General features: G+C 40.4%; 1 protein-coding gene across 1 annotated transcript in view; it reads right to left on the bottom strand.

The window, feature by feature from the left end:
* Positions 1-24,091: 24,091 nt before the first annotated feature.
* The window catches only part of LOC138590857 (ryanodine receptor 3-like), an 80,690-nt gene continuing 76,860 nt past the window's right edge, over positions 24,092-27,921 (bottom strand). Inside the window, exons 93-97 of the mRNA XM_069661260.1 lie at positions 27,712-27,868; positions 27,535-27,599; positions 26,190-26,290; positions 25,392-25,443; positions 24,092-25,131 (exon numbers count right to left, since the gene is read on the bottom strand). Of these exons, the coding sequence (XP_069517361.1) occupies positions 25,036-25,131; positions 25,392-25,443; positions 26,190-26,290; positions 27,535-27,599; positions 27,712-27,868 (471 nt within the window). The 3' untranslated portion in view covers positions 24,092-25,035. The remainder of the gene's footprint in view (positions 25,132-25,391; positions 25,444-26,189; positions 26,291-27,534; positions 27,600-27,711; positions 27,869-27,921) is intronic.

The following is a 27,921-nucleotide window of genomic DNA, read 5'->3' on the forward strand; positions in this document are numbered from 1 at the left end:
TCTTTGTGCTAAGCAAAGCTAAGCTAAGCTAAGCTAACTGTCTTCTAGCTCAAGCTTCATCTTGAAAGAATAAATACATGAGCGGTATCCATCTCTTTACAGCTATTTCTTACTCAAACTATGCTAGCTGTTACCCCGTTAGTGCTAAGCTGACTAATCATCTTCTGGTACCAAATATGGGAGTGGTATCAATCTTTTAACTGCTATTTCTTAACTAATCTGTCACCTGTTAGCCATGTGTAACAATTGCATCCACAGTATTTCTTCTTACCCAGCTACAACTAGCAACTTTTTACTTGTGTTCTGGAGACTATAGCTTGTCTTATTACTCCACTACAGTATCATCAAAACAATGAAACCTTGCATGTCTACATGAAAAAAGAAAATGCACTCAAAGCAAACACAAATGTCCCTAGTTGAAATAATATGAATTATTGCTTCAAAGATGCAGCACATCCTCGCTCTTTAGTGGGAGGACATAGTGACATCAAAGCGCTTCAACATTTGCAACTTGTACAGCCAAAGACTTCTGTTCAACTCATGTTGAACAGAGAGAAGTTTGCACGCAGCAGCCTCTGCTTTCTCACAGATAAAATGTTTTAATTTGAACAGTCACCCTCAAAATGTGTTCAGGGCCCAAAAGACACCATTAGCTCCTGTTACCAAAAACAGCACGACCCAGTTAAACATGTGGGTTTGAACAGATGACACTGAGATTTTTGGCCTTTAACAATGTGAGTGCCTGTTGACCCACAGACCTAATTCAGCATGAAGGATCGCTCTGATGCGTCTACAGCCATTCACAAATCTACTACATAATGCCCTGTTAAATATATTTGTAACCTCGTGTCATGTTTGTATGAGAGTGAAAGAGATACAGATCACTCGTGTTGCTCCATTAACCTTTTCTTGTTTAGATACTGCATATCATACATAAAGAGCAATACTTAGAGTGGCAACTCTTACCTGTTCACAAGGAGTGATGCCCGCTGCATTCACAATGATGAGTCAGATGATGGGCAGACAGGAAGTGCATGATAAACAGATGTTTTTCTGTGAGAGTAAGTTTAAGAGTCAAAATACCCAGACAGGAGGTGACATAAACTTTTTAGTTAAGAGAGTTTTTACTATATAGGACATTAAGAAATGCCATAAGGCTACTTGCACGTACTATAGATGCAGTAAACCCATATTAATAATGTATTTCTTTAGTAGCATGCCTTTATCAGATAGACTATCTACATTCACTCAGAGTTCTGAATGCTCCTAATCACCTCACACTGTTCTGTTCTTTCAGTATTTAGTTGTCCCCTTGATTAGAGAACACCCACAGTCCTTTGTCTTGCTTACAGCAGCAAACCATCACTGACACAGTGCTGCACACCACTCAGCTCAATACAATTTAATTCTATTCAATAGGCTTTATTAGCATGACATTTGACATGCGTCACCCATTTATCATAATGGCAATGTAATGACATATATAAAGTGACTACATACAACATAATGTGACTTATCATTGTAAAATCGTCCTGTATTTAAACAATTATGTTTGAACTGCATAGATTGAAGATGATCTCTTTAACTAGGCCTGAAGCCAGATGCATTGTGACACCAGCTAAACACAGAACAACGGGGATATATAAAATGTTTCAATATTTTGGGAATTCCACATTTTTGTAATGTTTACTTAGTCAGTTATTCAGTTTCTGGTTACAGTATATCTCTTTAAAATAACCATTAATATTGGGAGTTAAAAGTGGCTGGTTTTTACAGAGATGTAAACAAATTCACAAGACGAATGGTGTAAATAAGATCATATCATGTGGATAGAGATGGTCAAAGTGGATGGTTTATAAATAAATAAATAAACAAATAATAAACAATAATAAAATGATAATAATAAATAAATATAATAATAAACAAATACAATTTGATTGATTGATTGATGTATAAAGCATTTGCTGTAATAAATGGTACGACCCAGTTATATAAGAAATTGCTTCCTCTCTCATGCACTATAAACATATTCTACACTGCGATGTCAGCCATCCAAAAGCACTATACAGAACAAAACCCAGTGGACATATATAATTGAGCTACAGTGCACACATTATGCATAAAAGGAGAAGCGGCCTCAGCAGGTATGGTGATAAAATGCAGAATAACCCGTATCAGCAGAGTGTAGCGCATAAAACAACAAACAGCATACATAAACTGACCTGAGTGACAGCGAGAGCTCGTCAGACCGCACCTCATTACCTTGATTTAATGTGATTGGGAAGTGTTTCAATGTGATCGGTAATCAAAGAGTCAGCTGATATTAGACTGCACTGAAAGAACTAATGCGATTCTCCGTTCATCATTTGTCATTCATAATCAATTGTAATGAATATATATGCAGCCCTGAGGTACCAAGAGATCAACAAACTTCTTCTCGATTTTATCTCAGGCCATAACTCTGGCCTTTGATTTTTTTGCAGTTGCTTCAGAATATTTTTTCCTACTGGCACTTTTATACCCCATCCATTAGTGTTTTATAGCTAATTGCAAACACCCCACAACAACAAGGATGTGAGCCGGCCAAGAGAGTCAAATGTTGGAGGCCGTTTACATTGGAATTCCTCTGTCAGGTAACTTTATAAAAAGTGCGCCAACATTGCTTTTGGCAGCTGTCAGATCATTTCAATAAGAGGCTCTTTCACAGTAAGATAATGCATATTGATCCGTACAGAACAGTGTCCATTTCTTTATATTACTGTGTTGGTGCCATACATTGCCACTCAGTGTACTAACTTTAAACATTGATTAATTGATATATGCTCCTGGTCTTGTCATAAACTCTTGTTGTTTAGCATTACTTTCTCTTTCAGACACCGTGTTTGACTGAACATCAGTCAAAATGTTCTGCATGTGCTGTTGGTAAATGACGCTTCAAAGTCATTAGACTCTACGAAAAGCAGACTCGAGTGTTAATTTAACATGGGTTTAATCCTTTTTTTTTAAACTGGTATAAAAACAGCATAAAGAGATGATACAGGGACAGTAACTAGAGCTGGAGCTAATCTGAGCTGTCAGTGGGCAAGAGGCGGGGTACACCCTTGACAGGTCGCCAGTCAATCACAGGGCTGACGCATAGAGACAGACAATCTTTCACGCTCATGTTCACACCTAGGGGCAATTTAGAATCACCAATTAACCTAACGAGCATGTCTTTAGACTGTAGGAGGAAGCTAGAGTACCCGGAAGGAACCCACGCATGCTTGGGGAGAACATGCAAACTCCACACAGAAAGGTTGCTTTTGAACCAGGAACCTTCTAACTGCGACAGCACAAACCACTGCACTGCCGTGCAGCCAGACACAATACTGCCAAAAGAAAACGCTCTTCTTCTTTGTGCTTTAAAAAACAGTTTATGATGCTAAACTGATTTAATCTTCTTTCTTAATAGGAAAAAAGGGGACACTAAAGAACAGACATCCAGCTCAGCATGGAGCAGCTAAAGAAAAGGGCCAGAGTACGGGGAATGAGAAAGCATGTATGAATCACATACTTTGGAGTTTTGTTTGTACAATTTAACATTTAGAAGAGAAAATGTGATACATAACACATATAACAAAAGAAAAAAATTTGACGCTTAGATGAAGGCAAACAGTCTGAAAAGAAAAGCGACCGTCAGCGAGGAAAATCAAGAGTTACAACCCGAGCCAACCGTGGAAGTCACACATGCGACACTGGTGGGATATCTGGGAGGTGTGCTCCCACAATTACCGTTCATCACCAACTTTAATGTACCTTTGCAGACAAGATCTAACAGTAAGGAGCCATACTGGCATGTTTCTTGTAATCGTGTCTTCTCGTGTTTTTTGTTGTGTAATATGAAAATAACAACAGTGGTGTAGGCCACGATGGTCAACTCCGGATGATTTCCTCTTTTTCTGAGTATAAAGAGTTTCTTGTGTGTTGTTGATGAGCCGTAAATATTCTGAAAGCACCTTTATGCACAGACTTTAACGCCAAACCCCGTCATATAGATGGATATTGAGCCAGTGAGCAGTGAGTGCAAAAACCCTGCCATGCCTGTGCTGAATACCCAAATCACAAGCCATAAGGAGTCTTATCACTGCTGAGCCGAGGGCTGCGGTCACGCTCTCAGGCTCAGCGGACCAGACAATTTCAAGATTAATCTTCGTGCATCGAGTGACATCTCTCCAAAAGTGGACTTAAGAGGACAGGATTTGACCCTTTTTAGGGCAAAAATCATACGACAATATGAATATAGTAAAAACGACCAAACTGCAGTGTACATAAATCGAGTGTGACTCATGCCCATGAGAACAAAAGAATATGTTTCATGTCCTGCATGGTGACTCATTCACTTTTCCCGCCTCCTTTTCTTCCTTCTGTCACTTTGGTTCTGCATCTTTCTCCCTCTCTCCGTATCTCTGTCCGCATTCCCTGGAAAGCATTTCATGCCTGAGCAAAGTGCATCTGCTTATCTTCACCCAGAGCCTATTTCCCTCCCCATGGCCTGAGGTCCACAAGCTTTGAATTTTCCAGTGACAGACCCACTAAGGCTTAACCTCGGTTCACGCTGATGCACCTGGGGAACAGTGTGTTGATGGTTAAAGCACCTAAAGTCTACAGACAGTACAGAAGAAGTACTCAAAACGTTCAACTCCATGAAGCCTTGAATGACCTGCTGGATACTCGGACATGCTCTTCATATAGATTAGGATGTACATATCTGTAACAGCCACAGATGTGACAGATGACAGACGCTCACACACTGAAACCCTTTAAACACAGCCCGGACCTCTCTCTCACACTCCTGTCTGTACATATGCTGTCTGACTCCGGACATTTGCTGTCCAGCAGTGGTGGAATGGAGCTGTCAGAGCCAATCTCATCTCACTACTGTCGCACTCACGCGGCAAGAGTCCCCCCTGTGACTCCGTACAGCTCAATGCAAAATGCCTGTGGAGGAAGGACAAGAAGACTATATCTATAATAATTAAGTTAATTGTCGCTTTGAGTTTTACATCAATAAGTATGAAAATGAAGCATCAAATTAACATTTATATTATTATTCTTTTTTTGGGGGGGGGGCCTTACTCCAATAGATCATTTTTAGGCATGAATCTGAAGATCATTCTGAATTTAATATGTGTCAGATGCAACCAGTGACTAATTAAAGGAGCAATTCTCCCCTGGAAAAAGACGCAGTCAAAGCTGGTGTTCTCTGTAATCTAAAGAAGCAATAATAGTTGAAATTGGCGCCATAGCTGTGGAGAAAGTTGTACAAACAGCTTGTGGTTTCTCCCAGCGGTGCAGAATCTGAAATACGACGAGAATATACCGGTGGATCGTCTAAAAAAACATCAGGTCTGCAGTCTACATTTCAAACCTGACGATTTTGAATGAGACATGACAACGGAGGTGGGCGTCCCAGACTGAGGAAGTGTAGTTTAGCAAGCTCCCTGGCCTCCGCCAGATGACACGTTTTATGTAGTCTGGCGGAGGTTTTCCAGGGCCCACTGGAGAAGCGGATAGCGTCCTCCAAAGGCACAGAGTGAAATTGCATTTTTTTCTACCATAATGGCATTAGCTAGAGGTTGAAAATCTGCGAACTGGACCTTTAAGCAGGAGGCATATATATATATATATATCTATACTTGCTTTTAAGTACGTGTGCCACGGCTTAAAAACTAACACTATATGTACACGTAGATGCAGTATGCACATGAACAGTGGGGTCAGAGGGGATGTGACAGGGTCAGCACAGCAGCAGGGACAACAATGGCAGAAAGTAATGAAGACGAGCTCATAAACCAGGTCCGCAATTATCCACATCTGTACTATGTGTCATTGCCACTGCACAGCGACAAACAATAGCTGGTGACAGATAAGTTCCATTTTAGAAGTTGACGTGGAAACCTGCAAAACAAACACAGGACCGTTACATCCGTGCATGGAGGAAAATGCTGGAGAAACGGAGTGGGGACGATGCCGATGGTGTGCTCTGTCCACCCGTCATCAGTCACCTGAGCTGGCTACAAAGTTTTGCCAATCACGGGTCCACTGAGAATTCAGAATTAACATAGTAACATAGTAAGCTCCTCGAGTGTCGTCATGTCTGTTGTTTACATCCCGCACTGTAGTTGCATACGGCCTGAGCTCTCTGGTGCGGCCTCTAGAGGTATCCTTCAGAAACACGTTCAGAGCATGGACAAGTGTGTGAATAATAACGTTCGTGATGCAGCCAGTTGTGTAAGCGATTGTATTTATGTTTCCTTCATCTGTTGATGTAAGAATACAGAGATTAAAGTCCCCTTAATGCGCCACAGAGATGCCATGTTTTTTTCTGCCAATGTGTTTGTAGTATTTGAGATATCTGAGTATCTGAGAATTACCCGACTGTTACAGCAGGAAGAGAAGAGACATGAGGCGGCGTTCAGGTTCAGGAGGAAAACCCACCACCCAATTATTGCTATTGTTCCAACAGAGAAGAAAGGGTAAAGTTAGCCTCTGATGTAACTTTTCAATAATTCTTGATTTATCACAGTAGTAGGTGCTGTTGTTTAGCCAGCGGGTCATACTTGCCTGATCTCAGAGCATTCTTGTATGCGGTACAGACAAACAGCATGATGATGAGGAAAGACAGAGGAAAGAGAGACACTAGCAGTTAATAAAGAGAGAGGTGGGAGAGAAATGGACGGACAGAGACAGCATCAGATAATGAGAGGTGAACAGAGCAGACAGTACTCTGAAAGAACTGTATCTGAAAATGTTCGCTGCGCTGTGGATCAGACACGCTTCCTGTGGGCGAGGGCTCGCGCTGTCTGACGGACCAGAACCGTGGCGTGGACAGGGCACCAAATCTTAATCTTGCCACAGGGCACAAAAATGGCTAGAGTTGGCCCTGGCAATGCCTACATGCTAATGTTTAACAGAGATCAAGTTTACCATGTTTGTTGCCTTTTTAAGTCTTGACCTGATAATGGCGGCAGACAAAAAGTAATAAGATCACTTAAGTTATTAAAATGAATCATGAGGCTACATAAATGTTTGGAACAAATTTACTGGCAATCAAACATTGCCATGTGCCTAGTGCAGTATTATATACAGTGGATGCAGCCCTGTAAGTCCTTTTCTTTGTGACAGCTATGGTCTGTGCACATGTTAACACAATCTGTTCAGAAAGCGAGGCAACACGGACGTCTGCATCCCACACTAGGAATTTTATGATCTCTGCTCTCCCACCTCCACCACACAGACCTTAAACCACATTTCTGTTCTTTTATTTCTTCAGTGTTCAGAAAAAATATGAAAGAATGATTAATTATTTCCAGAAGCAGACACACAGCCGCCTTGAGGTGCCAGATGACAGCAAAAGAGAGCTTGTGCAGCAGCGGAGGAGAGCTCTTTTGTGTGACTCTAATATTGTGGCATTAGTGCTGTGGTCCAAAGCGTGTGTGCAGAGGCGAACTATAGGCAGCGTGGAGGCTTTTGATGTCAGGTTCTTTTGTGAGCAGGCCTCATGGCTTTTAATGAGCCAAACCTGCCTCATTATCAGAGCTGTGCGAGGCCCCGGCACAGCCACATGGTGGGACCGCCAATACTCACTCTTCTGAAGACACAAATTACAGCAGCTTAGCCCCTCACTGGGACTCGAGGCCAACCTAGTCGCCCTCTCTAATGGCACCCGAGGGACACAGAATCGTACACACACATAAGTTTGGCGAGAACTAGCTTTGTGGGCGAATTCTTTGTCGATCCCATTAGAGTGAAAGTTTGAGACATTGTCCTTATCGATTGAGAGGAAACATTCAGGAAGTTGTGACACAAAAGACTGCAGTTTTTTTAGCCTCTGATATGTCTTGAATCTTATTTTGTTTGGCAGTATTTTGCCGGCACAGTAAGCTGGAAATAAAGGTTCCCCCATGTCATGCCAAGACTGTGGCCTAACTTCAAATCCACCTGGGGACAGTTTAAAAACAGCACGGCCAGCAGGGATGGAAATATCATCAGCAGAATCAAATTAATATGCCTCACAGTCTGCTACATTCCGATTAACAGTATTTCATTACCTGTTTTGCATGTCTCCTGAAATTGACCTTTTAAAGGAACTGTGTGTTCCTTAAAGCACATTATTTTTCCCAGGCTCTTTAAACCGACACCTTAATTAACCTCACCATTATTTTGTTAAGCAACAATGAACTCAGTTTTTCATACAAAAGCTTATAATGAAAGAATTGTGCATGTTTTTTTTTTCAATCCTGTGCTGCGCCTCGTGTCTTCTTTTTAATTTTCTCTCTCCCCTTTTCTAATGAACATTCAGACTTTTATTTTGTGAAATAGCAGGAGAATTAAAGATTAACTTAATTAGCCGAGAAAGGGATGAAATACTTTGAATGTTTGGGGAATTCAAGTCAGGAAATGGGAGAATAATGAAAAACAAGGCTGAATGGAGTTTGTATGAGAGCAAATATTAGTTTGTACAATGGGACGAGCTACTCATTCACCTCGCCCCTTCTGACCACACCAGTGGCCTGTTCTATCCATTTATCAACAAATAGCACTCTTATAGCTGAGCGTTTTCCAAAACACAAGTTATACTGACTTTAGCCTGAGAACATTTAGACCGGTCATTCATCCCCAGAGATTCATACGCCAAGGTTTTCATCTCCTGGTAATGCAGTGCAGTCGGGAACTAACTCACTTACTGGTGCCTTTACAGGCAATCCGTCAAGCTAAAATAGAAATATTATCACCTCATAAATGTAATATGAGGAACATGTTAGCCCTCAGCTAGCTAGCATAAATCCAGCTAATATGGTGTAGGATTAACTGTGTCACCCTTTAGGCATAATATTGGATAGATTTGTACTTTAATAGACTTTTATTATGACGTTTGTTTGTCCTGCTTAAAGACATAGGTCACTTCCTGTTTGTCATTTCAAGGAGGTTAGCTGAATCTAACCACATGGCTTTTTGTCTTGACTGTAGTTCACACTGTAAACCCCACAGAGGCAATGTTGTTACAAAAAAATTGATTTGATTTGTTGTAATAAAAAACAATTATATGTATTTACATAAAAATAAACACATGTGGCCAACAAAATGGTGATAGTTTTTGTCTGTTACAGTTTTTACTCTGTGTATGAAGATGTAAAGAGCCACAGTTAGCAGCAAGTTAAGCTAAAGCAAGCGAGCAAGCTAACTACCAGTTTAGCTAGTTGGATAGCCACAGATCGTACGTTAAAGACAAAATATCAGCATTGATTTTGATCTTTTGTTGTCCATTTTATAAATGTGAGCCCAACAGCTGCTCTTTTAGGGTTTGTTTGGGTCAGTGTTTGTTTTGACCAACTCTATAGGGAAATATATGACTGTTAGCTGTTTAAACCTCGACACATACAGCAGCTAGTCACTTAAAGTGACTGTCTGCCATTTGTTGCTGCTAACCCTCGCACAGACTGTCATGAATGACCCTTTTTAAACTTTTAAATCAAATCAATTTAAATATTGTCTTTCTAATTCTACTGTATCCCGTAATACAATTATTAAAAAAATAGACTCTTAATTACAGTCAACACAAATATGCATTCGTTTGCCTGTTTTGAGGGCATGCCTAGGCTTGCCTGACTTAATTCTATACTTAGCGCCAGCCTGCTTATTTTCTGATGAAAACTGCGCTACATTAAAATAGTGTTTGTTGCCTGAAGCTATAGGCAAGGTGCCGAATGCTAATTGGGTGAGATGTCTGTCAGGAGGCCTTATGCCTGTGGGCCGATTACCCAGCAACACCCCCGACTCTCCGATAAGGTGTTTATTTTGGGCAAACAGCCAGTTCCCATCATGTGGTCCCTCATCCTCCATGCACATTATTTACTTGCTCTCACATACACACACTAACGCATGAATTTGGCATTAAAACACAAGAGCTCTGATGAATTCCCCATTTGGGTAGACCATGCTGTGTTTAGCTAGAAGCAAGTCTTTCCGTATTGTTTCTGCTCACTGTTCTGTATCATATGTAAATGACTTGAGCATGCAGGAGTCAGACACACTGTTGCTTGGCTTTGTCGTGTATTGGTATGTTAGCAGATAAAAATCACTAAGTACTGTATGTAAGTTTCCTTTTTGTTCTTCAACCGATGTAATTAACCTTGAATAATTAATTGATATAACGTAAAGTGTATCCTTGATGAAGAGAGATGAGAGAGCCTCTCTTAATGGAAAATAAACACAGATGGCCTCCCCGACTGCTGAGATCTCCTGATGCATGGGCTGTCTGAAGTTTAGCCTCATACAGACGAGCCTTAGAGGAAATATTAAAAGTGACATGTCTTCAAAAGTTTGAGGATGATTCAAGGCTAATTCATAAAGTGCACTTTGATGGTTTGAAGTGCCGCACTTGTCCTTTTAGGAGTCTCCAGCATCAATCTTTCATTCCCATCCTAAATAATGTGTCATGCTTTATTGATGAGGTTCACTTTCCTGTGGTGCTGCGTGCTAATTGGTCCAACCTGCACTGAGCTTGTGACAAGAAATTAAAGCCACGGTACTTTGGATAACTTACACAGTCTGAGCTTCTGAAGCTCTTGCGTGGTGTTGCATGGTTAGTGTAGACAGCTTTGTCAGACTCCTTTAGAAGAAGTTTTAAACAAACTTTACACAACTACATTTATACTCTGCCACTCTTAGAGAGAAGGGTTTCAAGTGGTTCTTTCTGAAGGGTGAGATTGTAACCATTTGTGATGGAGGGATTGTCTTCAAGGGTTCTTTTTAAGAAGGCCCTTTGGACCTGCGAGCTGGTTGCCCTACAGATTGTCAGCTTGGTTAATGGTAAAAATTGTAAATGGACTGCACTTATATAGACCGCCTTTCTGGTCTTCCTACCACTCAAGGTGCTTTTACACTGCTTTTACACCACACTAATTTAGTGCCATTGTACACACATTCATGCCATGCTATGCCTCCGATAGCAATTTGGGGTTAGGTATCTTGCCCAAGAATACTTCACCCCGTGACCCCATCCACCTTTGAGCCCCAGTGGCTTCAACATATCTAAGCCAAAATTGTATAAAACATACAAGTCCTTCTTGACTATTTCCTTTTATCTACTGGTCTAGGATTAGGCTGAATAGATGTCAGGGAACCTAGCAGAAATCAAATCAAAGTTGTTGCTACTTACAATTTTCCAAATCCGATCGCTGCCTGTAACCCATCCTAAGCGTTAGAAGCAATAGTTCCCAGTCGAACTTTAAAGCACCAGCTAGGACCAGAGAGACTTCACCGGATATTCCTGTTTTTGTGATAAACCCCCCCCACCACCACCAAAAACAGGAAGAAAATGACCACCTGCTAAATTTAATATCTTACTTGAGCTTGAGTCTTGCGACTTTTAAGGCGGAAGATGAACAATTTTCACTCCAGCATTTGTTTGTTGGGTTGTTTTTTATAGAAATGAACTATTCAGGACCCACCTGCTCTCATTGGACCTTCAGTACTTTGTTGTTTGTTGATGGCTTATGACTCATGCACATTGGAATGACGCTACTATGAGATAACCGAACCTATCTCTGATGTTATTCCACCGGCCCTATGCTTGTTCTGATCTGTTCCCAAAGGATCTGCATTGTCTTTCCTGTTCTTTTGGCTTATCCTCAAGGATTCTCCCCACCTAATCTATCATAGTTTCATACATTGTTTGATTCAATAAAAGTGTCTGAATAATGGATAGCTACATTTTAAAATAGATTTATTTTTGTCCTCATCTGTTAAATACAATATGGTTGTTTGTAGGAACTGGATGGGTTTGGGAATATGGTTTCTGGGGACAATCATTGGGATATAAAATGGTTTTCATTAAAAAAAACCATAGTGGGTGAAATCAGATGAAATCAATGGAACTTAAGGCTTAATAAATAAGTATAAATGGGTTCTTCGTTGAATTACCTGGACAGGTGTTTGTTATTACCCAAAGAAAATGGAAGGGTTCTGGTCCCAGTAAGTTCAGCGTTGGACTTTTTACAGATGGGTCAAGGAATAAGCCTTCATGTTAAGATCTGGGTTAAACGCTCCAACAGGGATCTAAGTGGAATCTTATGGTGCGTTCACATGGCTTCAGGCAGATGGTAGACGGCAAACCGGATATCATTTTAGTGGACGTGAGCAGGACGGTAAAATGTGGTGAGCCTCGCAGAAAATTGCCAGCAGCATTGCCGTCCAAAGAAAAAATCCAACAACTTTTTGCCGCAACAGAATTTACACCTCTCTCACAAAACAAGAAAACACGGACAATCTAGACAACGAGAAGCTTATCATTTTGGTACAAGAACACCCAGAGCTTTATGACCAGCGTTTAAAATCCTACAGTTCTCCTTTCACTTTCCATATTGGAAATAAATGAAGGAACTCACGTTTTGAGGGAAATCTAACAATAATTTTATGTTTGCAATAGAATATCAAGAGAAAGCTGCATTTATAGCTCCAGATATTATAATAATTACATTTAATGGTGACATCAAATAAATGTATTGATTATTAAACATCACCATAGCAACATCTGGTCATGCGTTTTTCATTTGGCTGTCCAAAAGGCGTTGTCCGTCTGCTGTCTACCGTCTGAATCCATGTGAACGCAGGATTAATGAGACGTTCTACTAGGAACTATATAACGGGGAGAACCTGAAGAATCTTATATGGTTCCTGTTAGACTATTCAAGGCTGACTGAGGCTCACTGTTGTGATTAGAAGGTACAACTCTGTGTGTTGACACCGACACTGTTTGTTTACTACGGAAAGATTTTAAAGTGACTGTGGTATATTCTGTAAAGTGGTCATTAACTGGTTAAAGTAACTATGGTTCAATTTACACACTTTAACACATGCTGCCACTTGAAAACCTCACTTGGGTATTGTGGCCATTTCCATTAATTGGCTGTTTGAGATTGGAAATAAATATATGAGGGAAACACTAATCTCTAGACTGATGTTCTTCTATGCTGGGCCTCCTCTGTGTTTAATCTGCCCTCAGTAAGGGCTAGGAGGTCACCGGAGCTTTGAGATCATCACTATAGGGCTAACATATTCCTGCCATGCCACTTACTGTGGTAGTGTTTTGGATAAAGATTCCAGATGTTGCCTTGCTTGGCCCAGTAGTATATTTCCTTGTTTCAGCTATAATTATTACTGCCTTTGTCCATGTGAATGGTTATTTGATTGGTTAGGCACTTTGTTAATAATCATATTTAATATTAGTTAAAATTATCTCAGCTTTTTCACAGAAATATTTGTGCTCACTTAAAATAGGTTTCTTCTGCCTGGTTAACAACTTACATTCTGTCTCTATTTGTGGCCTTACTTGTGCTGATGGGAACTCTGATGGAAATTGAGAGAAGAAATTAAGTGTGAAGTCAGTGCAACTAATGAGTGTGTTCTTTGGGTGAAAGTCCCGAGGTGGTGTAGTTGAAAATCCGGGCCTCATTTTTCAAGCTCTTACACTGATTCATGATGTGTTTATCAGGTGAATGAGTGATGCTCAAACTGTGGATTAAAGTTAGATTCTGGGTGTGGGACTTTTAGCACCTACAGTTGGATGTGTGAGCAAAAAAATGGAAAAGAAACGAGACACAAAATGAGGCTGCCTGCTGTTTCTCTTTCAGCCATGGTGGATGGAAGAACCTTCATGGCGACCGTCGTCTCCCTCAATACACAAAATCAGGAGTGGCAGCAGAGCCAGAAGAGCAGTTATTACAAGTAAATCACTGCCGGTCATTCATCAGCGGCAGAGATGTAGTGGCCGCCTATCACGAGTCCCTCTTACAAAGATTGCAGTTTCCTGTTTGCAAACATTAGATGGATAAAAGACGTGATTATATCTTTAATCAATAATGAACAGTTCCTGATTTCAAGATAACTATGCATCTTAAAACCCATTTAAGATAACGACAAACTCTAATACATGGTTTTAGACAGCTGACAGCAGCCTGCATTGTTTTTATGTGCACAATAACCTAAAGCTGTCTGAGCTAACAGTCAAGTCCTGGGGCACCGAATTTAATAAAGCGGAGTGAAAAACAACAGTAAATTGCTTTTATAAGCCGTTGTCATGTTGAAATTACCCGTGGAACGCACTTGAGGCTTCCACACAGGATCAAATGAAATCATTGTATCTGTTTTGTCTTTTCAGTGCTGTCTAGAGCAAAATTATACAATCACACGCGTCTTTATTAACCTCAGGGCAGCCAAGAGATATACAGGCCTTCTTGTGTAAAGTGCTGGAGCTGTTACACTCCCATGTTAAAGTTGCCAGCTACAGACATCAGTCACCGCTCGTGCTGCAGGTTTTCCAGCAACTGCAACTTCTTTACAAAATCATTTCCACAGATGTTCATGTGTGACATCAAATGCGCTTTCAGACAGTAAGCAGCTCCCACCTCCCAGCAAAATCACTGTATTCTGAATTATTGCAGCAGGGCAAAACTCCAACACCACAGCTCCTGGCTGCCTCAGATACCAGCCCTGTATGTCAGAGCCTTCTGCCTCCCACTGACCGCCAAGTAAGAACTCACCATGCAGCTAAAAAGTGCAGGTTTAAGCTTGTAATCGCTAACCTGACAGGACAATATTATAAGCATTGTTTATTGTCCCAGGCCAGATCAAGCTTTAGCAAGTTGAAAAAATTGACTGTTTCAGTGCATGCTAAACTATCTCAACATCCATTGGACGGATTGCCAAGTACTTTTGTTCAAACATGCATTACAGGATGGATTGCAACTTCGGTGAATACATGTATTTATATCTAGCACCACCACAAGATTGGCAGTTTTGAGTGACATGTCTTAGCAGCAATTAACTTTGAAACCGCCATTCATTGTAGTGATGGTGCTATTATTGTTTACACACCCCATGTTGCTTAGTATGTCAGTCATGTGAATTAATTACAGTATACAGTAAATCCTTAAAGTCAAGGTGAAATGAAAAATGTCATTTTAATCCTTTTAGATCACATCCCCGGTAATATTGTGCATCTATTTGACAATATATGCCAAAAAAACCCCCAGGAAATCCATTTCTTCGTATTCTTATATCAAAAGCCGATCATTTTTTCTTCCTGTAAAACAAAATATCACGTGTGCTTACGTAAGCTAGTACCAACCGATTTCAACCAATAATATCATGACATCCACCTGTCAATCAATCTGCAACAATAAGCTGCAGAGCGCCAAGAATTATATGACACGCCCACTTCTCTTCTTCACTGTCCCGCCTGCACGTCCTGTTTCACTCAGAAAAACGTCACGATAAGGAAGCTAGATATGCCGTTTCATCTCGACTTTAACCCTCATGTTAATGTTACCTTGCCACCAGAATTACGTAAGTTGTCGTAGTTTCCTGTTCCGGGGTAGTTGTACAGTTGTTGTTGTTCGGATCACTCACTGCTTTGGTGTGGACTTAAAAAGTTCATACGCACAGACTGTATGAATGTCAGTGTTGGCATCTTCAACAGTAAACAAGAAAAAAATGCGATATTCAGTGTCAGGAGTAATCTGTCCCTCTGCACGTAGACATCTGACTAGCCCTGTTTAGCCAAAGCTAACAATATCTCACTCAGGACAAATTTTAGAAACATTGGTGATTCACAGACCTTAATTTTGTTATCTCTAATATAATTTGTCCATTCCTTTTCGACCAAATACCTTTAAAACATATGGCGTTTACGTCATTCTGTACTTTGAGTTTAGTGCAAATTAACAAATGTGCTAAAGTGCTAAACTTAAATGTAAATATGATAGGGACTCCCTAAAAACACACTATGTTACAAGCATGGCCGTAACTTTACAGGACATAGCAGTTACCCTTAAGCAAACTCTGTTACAGTTATAGCGAAGCTCATTCTCTTTCCCCCAGGACACCGCTGAGTCCCAACACCAAACTGTAATGGTGACATTTTATTTTAGCCCAAACCATGATCTTTTCCTAACCTAACTATGCCGTTAGCTTACCACACCTTGGTGCCAAAAGTACTTGGAGGTAATTTAGTCCATCTAAAGACTTTAGTGCTTTTAAGTTGTACATATTTTCCAGCATAACTTAAGATGGTAAATTTGAAGATTTATCAACAGTCAGTAAAAAGTAATTTGTAATTCGACACAAACGTTTCATTGCCATTGCAGCTCTGCTATAGTCTTTGTTACTCTACAAACAAACAAACCAAAAATGCATTCTTTCGCTTGTTACAAAGAGACAAGTGTGATGTTGGTAGGTTTAATCTTAAAGCAAAGATTACATAAATAAACAACTTTCTAGGTCACCGTTTTACGTTGGTCAAAAGCAACAAGATAAATCCAATCTGAGCCGTGATGTTAGCATACGGCTGTTGCATGTAGCTCAAAAGACTGCCAGGCATAGTTCTCTTGGTCTTGTTATCTAATTCTGTGTGTGAATTATAAACATGTGCTCTGCTTCCAAACTTCACTTGCTCTCTCCATGACCTTTGTCGCCATTATACGAACATGTATCCAAAGGGCAGACATTTTTATCCACTGCTATACACAGTTTTACAGCCTGTGACAGAAGGTCTACAGGGAGTATTCTCTTATTCAAGACACTCACTGCTCTGAAGCTCCAAATGACACAGGCTGACTCTGGCTAACATCCAAGGAAGAGCAAATGGGCCATGAAGTGGAAATTGAAAACTGCTCAGAAAAATGGAGGGAGTTCCTAGAAAAGCTTTGGAGAGACTTACCTCCTTCCTTCCTGTCCTTTCGTGACTTGCATTAGTCAGCGTCAGTGTCAACTCCATTCGTACTCTGCGTTGATAATGACATGTTTTATTCATCATAGTTGAGAAAGTAAGATTAAATCATACAATAACTGTCTGCTTCATTATCATCATCATATTGATCAGCTGCTTATTCCAAGCACTATTGCAACTTGCTTTTAAGTTTTTTATCGCTAATATTTAGCCTAAGTATGAATCACATGGTGTGATCGAACTATAATCATCCTTTGTAAAACGGTTGCATCCTGCTTTGAAAAACTATATTCAGGAAGCTTGCAGCACTTTGAATGACGATCTGGCAATTGAAAACAAATGTCTAATCATTGTGCATCATCGGCGACAACCTTCACTTGATTACGTTGATTATAGCAACCTATTTGTTTGTGAGCCAGACAGAAGATAACTCGGCCATGTTTCCTCGGGCTAATCAGAACAAAACGTTTAACTTTTCCACTGTTTCCTGTGTAGCATGAAATTATCTTTGCTGGAAAACAGCATGTTGACTTGATGTGAGGGGAAATTAAAGGTAAAATGATGACATCGTTGACGTGTTTCAAACTCTTTATCAATGCCACTGCCACTTTTTTCCTCCTCTCCTGTGTGGTCCAAATCATCTGAAGATTTAAGCCGCTAATCTTTGGATCATACCTGAGGGATTGTGGCTCGCAGAAATCTTGTTTAGGATCAGGATTTGTTGAGAATATATAAAGACAAAGATAGGTTGACATTTTGGGAGACGTTTACTTACTTTCATGCTGAGTGTTAGATAAGAGGATTCCATTAAATAAGGAGATAAAGCTAAGAGACTGTTAGCTTAGCACAAAGACCAGCAACTTGAAAGCAGTTAGCCTGGCTCTGGTACATAAAACAAAGTTAAAGTAAAACTAAAAGTAGTGCTAGTGGGATTATTTACCTTCTGACAAAAAAATCCCCTTGTATCCAATAGTCATGCTAGCAAACAGCCGGCTAGCTTAGTACTGCAAGCACCTGTCTCCAGCATTTAACTCCCTGTCAAACAGTAACTTGAGTATTTAACACTTTGGTACTGTTATGAATTAAACAAGCTACATGTGTGCATTCAGGCAGAAAGCAATTGAACAATTTGAAGAGTCTTTATTTTCCCTAAACACCAAAGCAACTGTACTGCTGGCTGTAAGACAGCTAGCTATCATGTAACACACCAACACCAACCGTGTTCCTCTCTTTTCCAAAACTGCCTTTTTTATTAATGTGCTGGCGTCAAAAAGCGTCTTTCATATGACTTTGTATAAATTTGCCTCTAAAATTTGTGTCATGTTCAGTTCGAAAACACAGTTGAAGGTGCTGGAAGGCAGATTTTACAAAGGACAAGGACATGCTAAGCTAACCCGCTCATAGCTATTGCTTTATATTTAAGGTGACTTGACAGATCTCCTCGCCTTATTTTTAAACTTGTTAATGCACAAAATATTCATTTAAGCCCTTAAATAAAGATCTTCTACATTTGATGAACAAATTCTGCCTGAAAAGTCACATTGGCAGACTCTCATGTTTGGCCTGGTGTCAGAGCGGGATGCACTTGACTTGTCCCCTGCCGTATCAGCGCAATAGAACACCCGTGGAGTAGGAAGCAGCCTGTCCCTTCAGCCCTCGCTCAGCACCGTTCACCTCACATCACTGTCCGTCTGCACTTCTGGCCCTGCAGCATTCTGTTACTCAACAGCAACGGGCTAAAGTGCCTCTGTCTGACCTTGGACATGTAATAGATCCCCTGCACATGAACTGAAGACCTGGTTCACTGCGGAAATCCAAGGAAAGGACAGTAGTACATTAAAACAAAGATGATGTTCAGGTATTTATCAGGCGTTGTAAATATGAATGTTCAATCTATTAGGATTTCAGTACAACAAGAAGGTTTGTGGTTTCATTTCCATGTAGAACATTGTGTTGGCAGTAGCCTCTTTCGACGTGCGCACACATTAAACCAGTAGTTCTTGTAGGGGGTCGTCTGAATCTTTCTCAGGAAGATGAATTTAACAGGAGTTGACAGACTTTTCTCTTTCAGACAATAGTGAGTGAAGGGTTTCCCACTCATGCTTACAATAGCACAACACTCTGGAAAACGCCTCAGTCCAACATGTGTGTCCTAGAAAAACAACAAAAGAAACTTCAACAACTGTGCTTTGTGCCTGCAGACTTTCGTCAATTCGCACAACCCAGATATATCAATCGTTTCATAGCCAGAGGAAAGCTTCAGATGTTGAAGACACAAAACATTGTGGCTGGCACGTCATTTAAATGTGCTCTAAAGGGAACTGTAGTCCTCACAAATAAAGACCTCATGAGACCTGGTTCAGGCCCCCCATAAAGGTCAGTGACAACAATAGATTTAATGATTTACCCCGAATGTCACTTACTTCTAATTGAATTTTCCTCTGGGATGCAATCAAGTCCAATCAGGTGTTACAGGTTCACTCACCGATGTCACGACTTACATACTCGGAAAAAAATGGCCAGGAAACCCAAACACCTGCTGCAGGCTTTTCAATTCAAACACTGCTTGCTTTTTTCTCAATCTCTATCTGTCTTCTCTCTCTTACTCTCTCTTTCTCTGTCTCTGTCTCTCTCTCTTCACATGAACTCCATTGATGTACTGTAGAATGTGCTGCAGGGAGAAACACATCTGTCAAGGAAGTCCATGCCAGCACTGCAGTGTGTTAACTGAGGACAGAGGGTTTTATGTTACCATAGTTTTTACTGCATATGCACTCTCTCTCTCTCACACACACACACACGCACACATATAGTCACACACTAATTTGAAACACTTTCAAGTAAAACTGCTCTCCTATTAAGTGTATGAGGGATGAGCATATTTTTAGAGCTTATCTCACCTCTGTGTTTCCATCTGTTCGTGGTATTCCCTGCACAGATTTACCGTCCTTTACCAAAGGACACACCACTCGTTTGTTAGTACTTTCAGGCAGCTGTAGTTTCCATCTACAAACTTTTTTAAAAGAAAAAATGTAATCTACAATATCTGATGATTTAAAATGAAAATAGCATTGTAAATGTTGCAGGGTCTACCACAGATGATACTACCTGAACTGTCTAGAGTTCACACAACAACTTCAACTCCTACTCTCACATCAGTCTTAAACTTCATGTCTAAATGGCGAGCCTCATTCATTCCTGGTTGCTTGTTTTTCTTTTGAATGTTTGTTTTCATTATTTTTAAATAATTAGTAAGATGAGTGTTTGCTTTGGAGATGTCACCTGGGGCTCTTGAAGTGGTTGAGCCAATATCTCTTTTTTTAAATACATATTATACACCGGAGTTTGGTAACGTTGCTTTTAAAAGTAACTTGTTACGTTACTGCGTTACCCACAGGGAAAAGTAACTTGTTAGATTACTTTTGCGTTACCAAAAATTAAAACCCCTTTGCGACTTGTTACACGTCGGTTACACTGTCAGGACGGCGTGTAGCCTACTGTACGTCTACCTTTGAATGAATGACTTTACTGTCATTAGTTTATGGCCCATGATCTGTACCTCTGCAGCCTAATAACAGCAATGACAGATGCAATATAACCTTTACAGTCCTTTATTATGCTTACAATCTGACAGAGAACTGGGCAGAGGCATACAATGTTAGGCACAGCTGTTTCAATGAAAACAACACGGGCTCCTAGTCCCCACCAGTGTTGTGGAGCTGTGTTCAGCCTCAGATGCTACTTCAAGTATAGAGGTCTTCACAGCTGACAAGCACTTGTCCTCCAGGCTTAACTTACATTTCACCGTCTTGTTGTTCTTGTTCTTTCAAAATAATAGGAAAAGATTTCCACAAAGTATGCTGTTCTCTCTGACATGTCGCTAGTTGAGTTAGCTAGCTACGCATGCGCACTGACACAGCTGTATGTTTACCTTCCGCTGGTATGCAGCTACCTGACTAAAGGAAAAGGGAAATATAGCAATTCATTTTTTCCAGAAACGGATTTCTTTTAGGAAAAAGCAACTAAATAACGGATTATTTCAACTGCAGAACTAACGTGTTACGTTTCTCTTTACAACAAAAAGTAATTACCTTGTAAGGAGTTACCCCTAACACTGTTATACACAAAACAAATTTTAAAAGTTACAATAAGTCAAAGGTCAACAAGTTAACTGCCATTAATAGCGACAGAGCTCGCATGTTAGCAGAACCATCCCCACGATTGCTTAGAAAGCGAAGCTGATGTGTGACTCATGGCTGAAAAGAGCTACATTTGTAAATGGACCTTAAGTTGAGTTTTTCCAATTCTTTTGCTAAAATTCCCAATTAACTTGCTTATTTGTCTTTCCTTTATGAGTCAATTGATCATTTGTAAAAGTCTAGAGCCAAGTGAAACTATCCTGGAAATGACTAATTACATCTCATTTTACACAGATGACTCAATCTCTTTTTAAGGACACAGAGGCAGGTCATGAATTTTAATCAGCTGAATATAAGCGTCTACAAGACAAGTTGGAACTCAGTTGTCCATTATTGGCGTTGGAAAGGCCATCAAAGTTAATTAAGCCTGTTTAATAAAGACTGAAATTGACCAAATCGCTCCTCCTCCTCTTTTTCCTTCTGCGTGCGTGGTTTAGCTGTAGGTGTTGTTTGTAGTGTGATGTTACATAAAAGGCTCAAACCCTGACAGGACGCATCAACAGAACCATATGCGATCCTTGTCACCAGTTGGAGGTTTCTCTGCAGGTTGCCAGCTGCAGGTGACGCCACAAATTGTGACTCAAGCTGCTCTCTTTTTTCTTCCAACCTCTCTGTCACTCTGTGGCGTTGTACACCATGCAGGGTCCAGGATGACAGGTTGGATACCACTTTCAGCTGCATTACATGAGCAGCGGGTTATTTGCCGGAATCAGAGAAAGAGGAGAACAGGTGTCAGGCATTGCAGCAAGCCAATCCTTTAGCATTTGTTGCCAGGATACATATTGGCACCTAAATGCAACACAGATAGGGGGCTAATATCGGCAAATTAGCAACCTGAGTTCAGTCTAATAGTCATTTTAAAGCACAGATGCTTACTGAAAGAAAAACAAAAGCATATCCTATTTTGCTGAAGTTTCAGAGTGATAAATTATAACAAACATTGGTGGAGTGAAGTGTAAAGTGTCCGCTGTGTTGTGTCACTCCACCTTAAGCCTCTGGCTATGTGTCCTGCTTTATCACGGCTGTATTTGGAAAACAAGCCCCTGGAGATTATGTGAGAAGAGTTGTACGCAACAAGCTGCCCGCTAAATGACCTCCTCACGTCACCCTGTTACCATTTTTTCTTTTACAAACAGGTAGGCTAACAACTACGTGAAGGCACTTTAACATGTTTACTCTTCATATGAAAATTGGGGAGTGGTCATAAGTTGAATACATTTTTTGACATTTAAATGAAGTTGAAGTTGAAGTTGTTGATTTTTACTCTCTTACCAAGAGTTAGATGAGAAAATTGATACCACTAGCAAAACTAACAGTTAAATACGAAGGTTAACTTGAACCATTAAACAGGCTAGCTCTATGTTAGCAGCGTAAAATACCCAGCATGGCTCCGTCCTAAGTTTAAAAAATCTGCTATACCATCACTTCTTAACAAATGAGATATAACATGTTAGACAGTGAACGTTTGACACACTGGTTGGCCTTTTCTAACCTTGCGACAGAGCTAGGCCATCAGTCTTCTCCTGCCTTTAAGCTAAGTTTTTAGCTGGGTTAAGCTAAGTACAGCCTAGCATTATTTAGCTGACATATGAAAGTGGCATAACATTTTTCTAATTCTCAGCAAAAATATGGTATAGAGATATTTTTGAACAAGTTAAACTACTCCGACTACAGATAGTGATGCAGATATTCCATTTTCTGTATAGCAGAATATATTTCCCCACTGTAACTGAGCAAAAATGGTTATTGTCCAAAACACTACCTCAGCTTTAGCAAATGTTAACACACTAACACGCTAAACTCTGATAGTGCACAAGCCTACATTATACCAGCTACACATGAGCATGTTAAATGGTAAATTGACTGTATTTTATAGCTTCCAACCACTAAAAGCGCTTTTACACTACATGTCACATTCACTCCATAGCTTGAGTCATGGTTAAATCAGTATTTAGCAACAATGGTGCAGAACTAACTTCGGACAAAAACTTTGGGATTGTTTGATTTGTTGGAAACAAGTGTGTGTGCATATATTTCCTCAACAGGCCATTTGAGGGGAAAATAAGAGGCTTAACCTCATTATGCTGCCACCACACTTAACAATGAGATTTGGAAACTAGAATTTAATAGGTATAATATGTTATATTATTTCAGTGCTTAATTGTTCATATTTTGTATCGAGAACAACTTCCCACAGGTTTCATTATGTCAGATGATTAAGAATAATCGTATCAGTAATTTCACACCTGTTCTCCCATTGCAGTAATGGCCACATAATGTGCTAAACATGCAGGACCCCCTGAGCTTGTTTGAGCATAGACTCTAATGTTTGAAACTTTTTGATGAGTTTCTTCTCATATTGCTTTTGCTACACTGCGCCTAAAACAATTTCTACTAAATATTTAAAAAGCTGTGACAGTCACATCTCTTAAAAAACAATTAGTGATGTATGTGGCTTCTTAATCTTCACTTTAATCATCACTTTTTAATCTCTAAAATGTAATTTCCACACTGAGTGCTGGAACTATTAACACTGTCATTTTGCTCGAGCTGTTACATGAGTAAGAGGAGGAGGAGTTGAGGGGGCAGAGTTGCTCTCAGCAGCAGGCTGCAGCACTGCGTGGTGCCTGACGTGTGGTGACATGATGTGAGCTGACAGGTGGCACCATGGGTAACAGGGCTAAAACTCCCATCATGCAGCCCGCTGAGGTCCGGTCCTACCTTTCCGACCAACCATAAGTGCTCATCTACTCAGCCAACGCTTCTTACCTCTCTGTGATCACGGGCTGCAGGACGTCACAGTTATGATGTAGCTTCAAGGTTTGGGTTGAGTCAAATTAACTTAGAACCGAAGCCAAGGGCTGTTTGCACACAGTCGGTCTCTTATTTTGAAAGGATTTGGATTAGCCACAGAGACAGATGTTGTATCTTGCTGATTTTGGGATGGAAATGAGTCACAGTTTCAGAGCTTTTGGACTTGAAATAACTTGTGATGTTGATGTTAACGAGTGAAATGTGTTTCAGGGTGTATTTAGAATATCAAATATGAGTCCACAGATCCAAACGTCATAGCAAACCATTAGTTTTTCTTGCATTGATTTCTTTATTTTTTCCATCAAAAGAAATGCACAGATCAGCAAAGCTACTACATACAAATGGCCATACAATAGCAATTAAATTTTTGTTCTTGTTTGAAGGTGTTCAGTAAACTCTCATGTATCATTTTTACACTTTGTACCTTGAACAGTTGCAGTTATGCTGCATTCAGCAAAAAAAAAAAAAAAAGTCAATCAAATCAAACCGATGCTGTTTTTCCATGTTCAAATGAAAAAGTTCAGCCACAAACTTCAGATCTGGACAGCTACTTGTGACTGCTCCAGGAAGTTTACTGTACTTACATACAATAAAGAAAAAACAAAGGTTTTGCATAGCTTCATTGTAATGTAGATACAGTACTGTAAGGCACTTCATGATAAAATTAGGCATTTTTTTATCCTCTACATAATAAACCTTTCTATAACGTCACTCTAAAACTTCATCTCAATAGATAAGGTTACAACATCTGAAAAAAACTCTTCTCATCACATTTCTGCGCACTATATAAATCTGCTGTCCCCCTTCTCTTTTCTTTTGGCATTAAGTCTCAATTTCAACATTCTCAAAACATTGAAGTTGGGTTCTTGTGCATAATATGACTGACACATTGTCCCATAACCCCACACAACCCAGTGTTTCTCAGAAAGACCAAAAAAAAAGAAAAGTTGTGCAATGATTTGGGGTTATGTGGAGTAAAAGGCAACACGCTGTCAAAAACGAGTCCCAAAACTTAAAAAGAAACACAACGTCCGGGCAAAGTTTCAGGTCATGTCTTCACAGACGGGCACCGTGCCGACACTGGCAGGAGACGTTCCTCTTTTCTATGTAAAAAAAGTAGTTTTGTCTCTCCTCAGGCCAGTCTGAAGCATTGTCGAGATGACTGTGTAGTGTTGTAGTCCAGCAGCTGTACGTCAGACTACATGTTCCAGCAGCCCACTTAATTTGGATAGAGGTAAAGAGGATGCATCTGCTCTATCCAAGCTGATCCTCGTACTGTTTGCGGAAGCAGTCTCCGGCTGGGAAGAAATCCCAGCAGCGCTCCTGGTACATCTTCCACACGTACGACTCCTGCAGTCACACACACATGAAACAGTCAGTGCTACAATCGTATATTATTTATACTGAGCAGATTAAAAAACAGGGTTGTAGTTTAATTAAAGGACAATTATCCATTTAAATTTAACGGCAACATCAGAAACACAACATATTGCCTTTGAATAATTTAGCCGCAGCACAGACACACAGTATCTCTGACGCTGACAGGACTATAATTGTTTTCGTTGCTTTGTTCCTCAGAGAAAGGTTACGAGTGTAGAGTTATGCCGTACCTGGCCAGTGTGCTCTGTCTCGTCCTTGTTGATCAGGTACATCAGGAAAAACCTTTAGAAAAAAAGGCCAATGAGACAAAACAAAAATGTCAGACCAAAAAAAAAAAAGTGCGACAAGCTTTCATTTTCCTGCCTGAACATCTGATCCCAGTTTAAACGCATAGCAGAGAGTGGACAAAAAGGCTGAGTCACATTGGATTTTTACACTTTTTATTAAAAGGAAATGTCACCTTCTGTGTTACCAGGAGACAATTCCTCCTGGCGTAAGTGTTTTAACAAAGTAACAGCAGCCCATCTCCACCACAAAATCACCTGATGTTTCCCAAATCAAGTGCAAATGGCAACAGGCCGCTGTATCTCTGCGGGCATCGCAGCACGCCAAATCGTGATGAATACTGTATGAGAGCACGCTATCACAAACCTATTTTCCAATAAAGTTCATGGCATTAAATAGTAATGAAGCAGCATAATGAGGTCGCTCTCATATCCTCCGGCCAGCTGACTGTGAGCGCAAATGGACTGAGACTCTCTATTGTCACGGGCTCTATGGAGGAACAGAGGATGAGCGGGGAGTGCTGGGAAACACAGAGACAGATGGAAAGAATACCTGAAGGGAGCTAGCGTTCTGGATCGCTGGGGCAATTAGTGACTCTGGCCCTGATGCTGCCGCAACGTGCTAACTCTATCAATCATGTGGTTAAATTACAGAAGAGGCAACACATGCTGGTGACAAAAACAAGAAGACAGTTTAATTAAAAAAGGATCATTTAAAGGTTAGATTAAACGCTTGATACTTACAGGTAGTTGGCCAAATTGTGCTCTTGTAAGGTGTGAGTCTCAAAGCCGTGAGGTGTGGTGTCAAAGTAGTCATTGCCGATCCCACAAATAAAACATTTGGTCTGAGGACAGAAATGAAATGTTAATTAGATCATATGCTCTCTTCTGTTGATTCTTTGTGCCTTGTTGAGTGCAAAATAGAGAGAAGATATTTTAGCATCACTTTTAAAGGGGCACTTGCCATATTTTGCACTTAGGACTGCTTAGCCCTGCTTGGTTTGTATTTTCTCTTGCCTGTGAACAGTGTACCCATATGATATCTAGGTTAGGTTAGAGCAGCACACTTCCAACTCTCCTGGTCCTCAACAGGAGCCCCAGTTTGCAAGGTGTTTTAACAGAATTAGACCCCATTCACTCATATTTTAAACACTTTTAAGTGTGGTGTGACCTTCATCTGGCCTGACTGGTTGATGCTTAAAAAGGTCTGAGGAGAAATGGAGAGCTCCAAAAACAAAAGTAGGCCACAAGTTGAAGCTCAAGCTGTCCTGAAAGCACCTTGGCTAACAGACATGTTAGCTAAGGTGCTAGCTTTCTGTAAAATGCTGAATATGTTTATAATATGGCAACAATGTGTAATGATTCATTCTTACTGTTCTTTGTCAAAGTACTATAGTGATTTAAGTAAAATAAAGTTATATTAAAGGGTGGGTATTATGCTAACTTAAAGCTTATTATTTCACTCTGTGATACCTGTGGAGTAGCTTAGCATCATTTACTGTAAAAAAAACTCTCTGCTCTGTGCAGGCCCTCATACAGCCTCTGCCTGAAACGACTCAGTCAGCTCTGTCTCTTCAAGAAACCCCGCCCCTACAAGCCCACTTTCTTCTGATTGGCCAGCGCTCCGAAGCCTGCCAAGGGCCAGAACTCAGTGTTTGAGGCACACCTCCTGACCTGTGGCCGTGTTACAGAGTTGTCAGCAAAGAGTCAACTTCACTTTTTCGATTTTAAATGAATGTCGGTGCTCTTGTTCTTTGGAAAACAACAACTTTGGATCCACTTTGTGACATCACAAAGTGAAGCATGTGTTTAAAACCTGGCGTTCACAGCAGCATACTTTTACCTACAAATTTGAAACTTCACCCACATCCAACATTGTCACATTGTATATATGTCTTAAAATGTGAAACAGCACAATACCCCCTCTTTGATAAATACAAAACATTTTAGGCCTTTTATTTTTGTAGCTATCACCGTCATATGGTGAATAAGCCCTTTAGCTTGTATTCTGTTCCTCAATCCTCCTCTGATCCTCCCTTCACCTCCTCATAGGTTGGCATGTACAGGTGAAAATGAGATCTCCTCTCACCTCCATGTCCTCTTTGACTTGTTCCTGCTGGTCTCTCAGCTCTCCAAAAGCATCAATGATCAAACCTGCAAACACAAAGGAATGGCTTTGATCACTACATATATAGTGTGCAGTCAAAGTCTGTGAGAAAGATCAGTGTCTTTGCATTCGGAAAGTGTGAGTTCATCTGGAGTTTACCCTGGATGATGGCCAGGAGGATGACGATGACGAAGAAGAAGAAGGTGATGTCAAAAAGGATGCGGTAGAGCTCGTAGGGGTCGCCGGCTGGGTCCTCGATCTCGTCCCCGATGCCTCCTCCTGCTCTCACCCCGACGTACATGTGAAAGAGGTAACACTGTGCAAAACACACAGGGAGGGTGAGCTCAAGATAATTAATATTAAAGAAAG

This window comes from Semicossyphus pulcher, unplaced genomic scaffold (assembly GCF_022749685.1).
Source record: "Semicossyphus pulcher isolate SPU_LCO1_2020_fin unplaced genomic scaffold, fSemPul1.0.p SCAF_14, whole genome shotgun sequence".
NCBI classification, from domain to species: domain Eukaryota; kingdom Metazoa; phylum Chordata; class Actinopteri; order Labriformes; family Labridae; genus Semicossyphus; species Semicossyphus pulcher.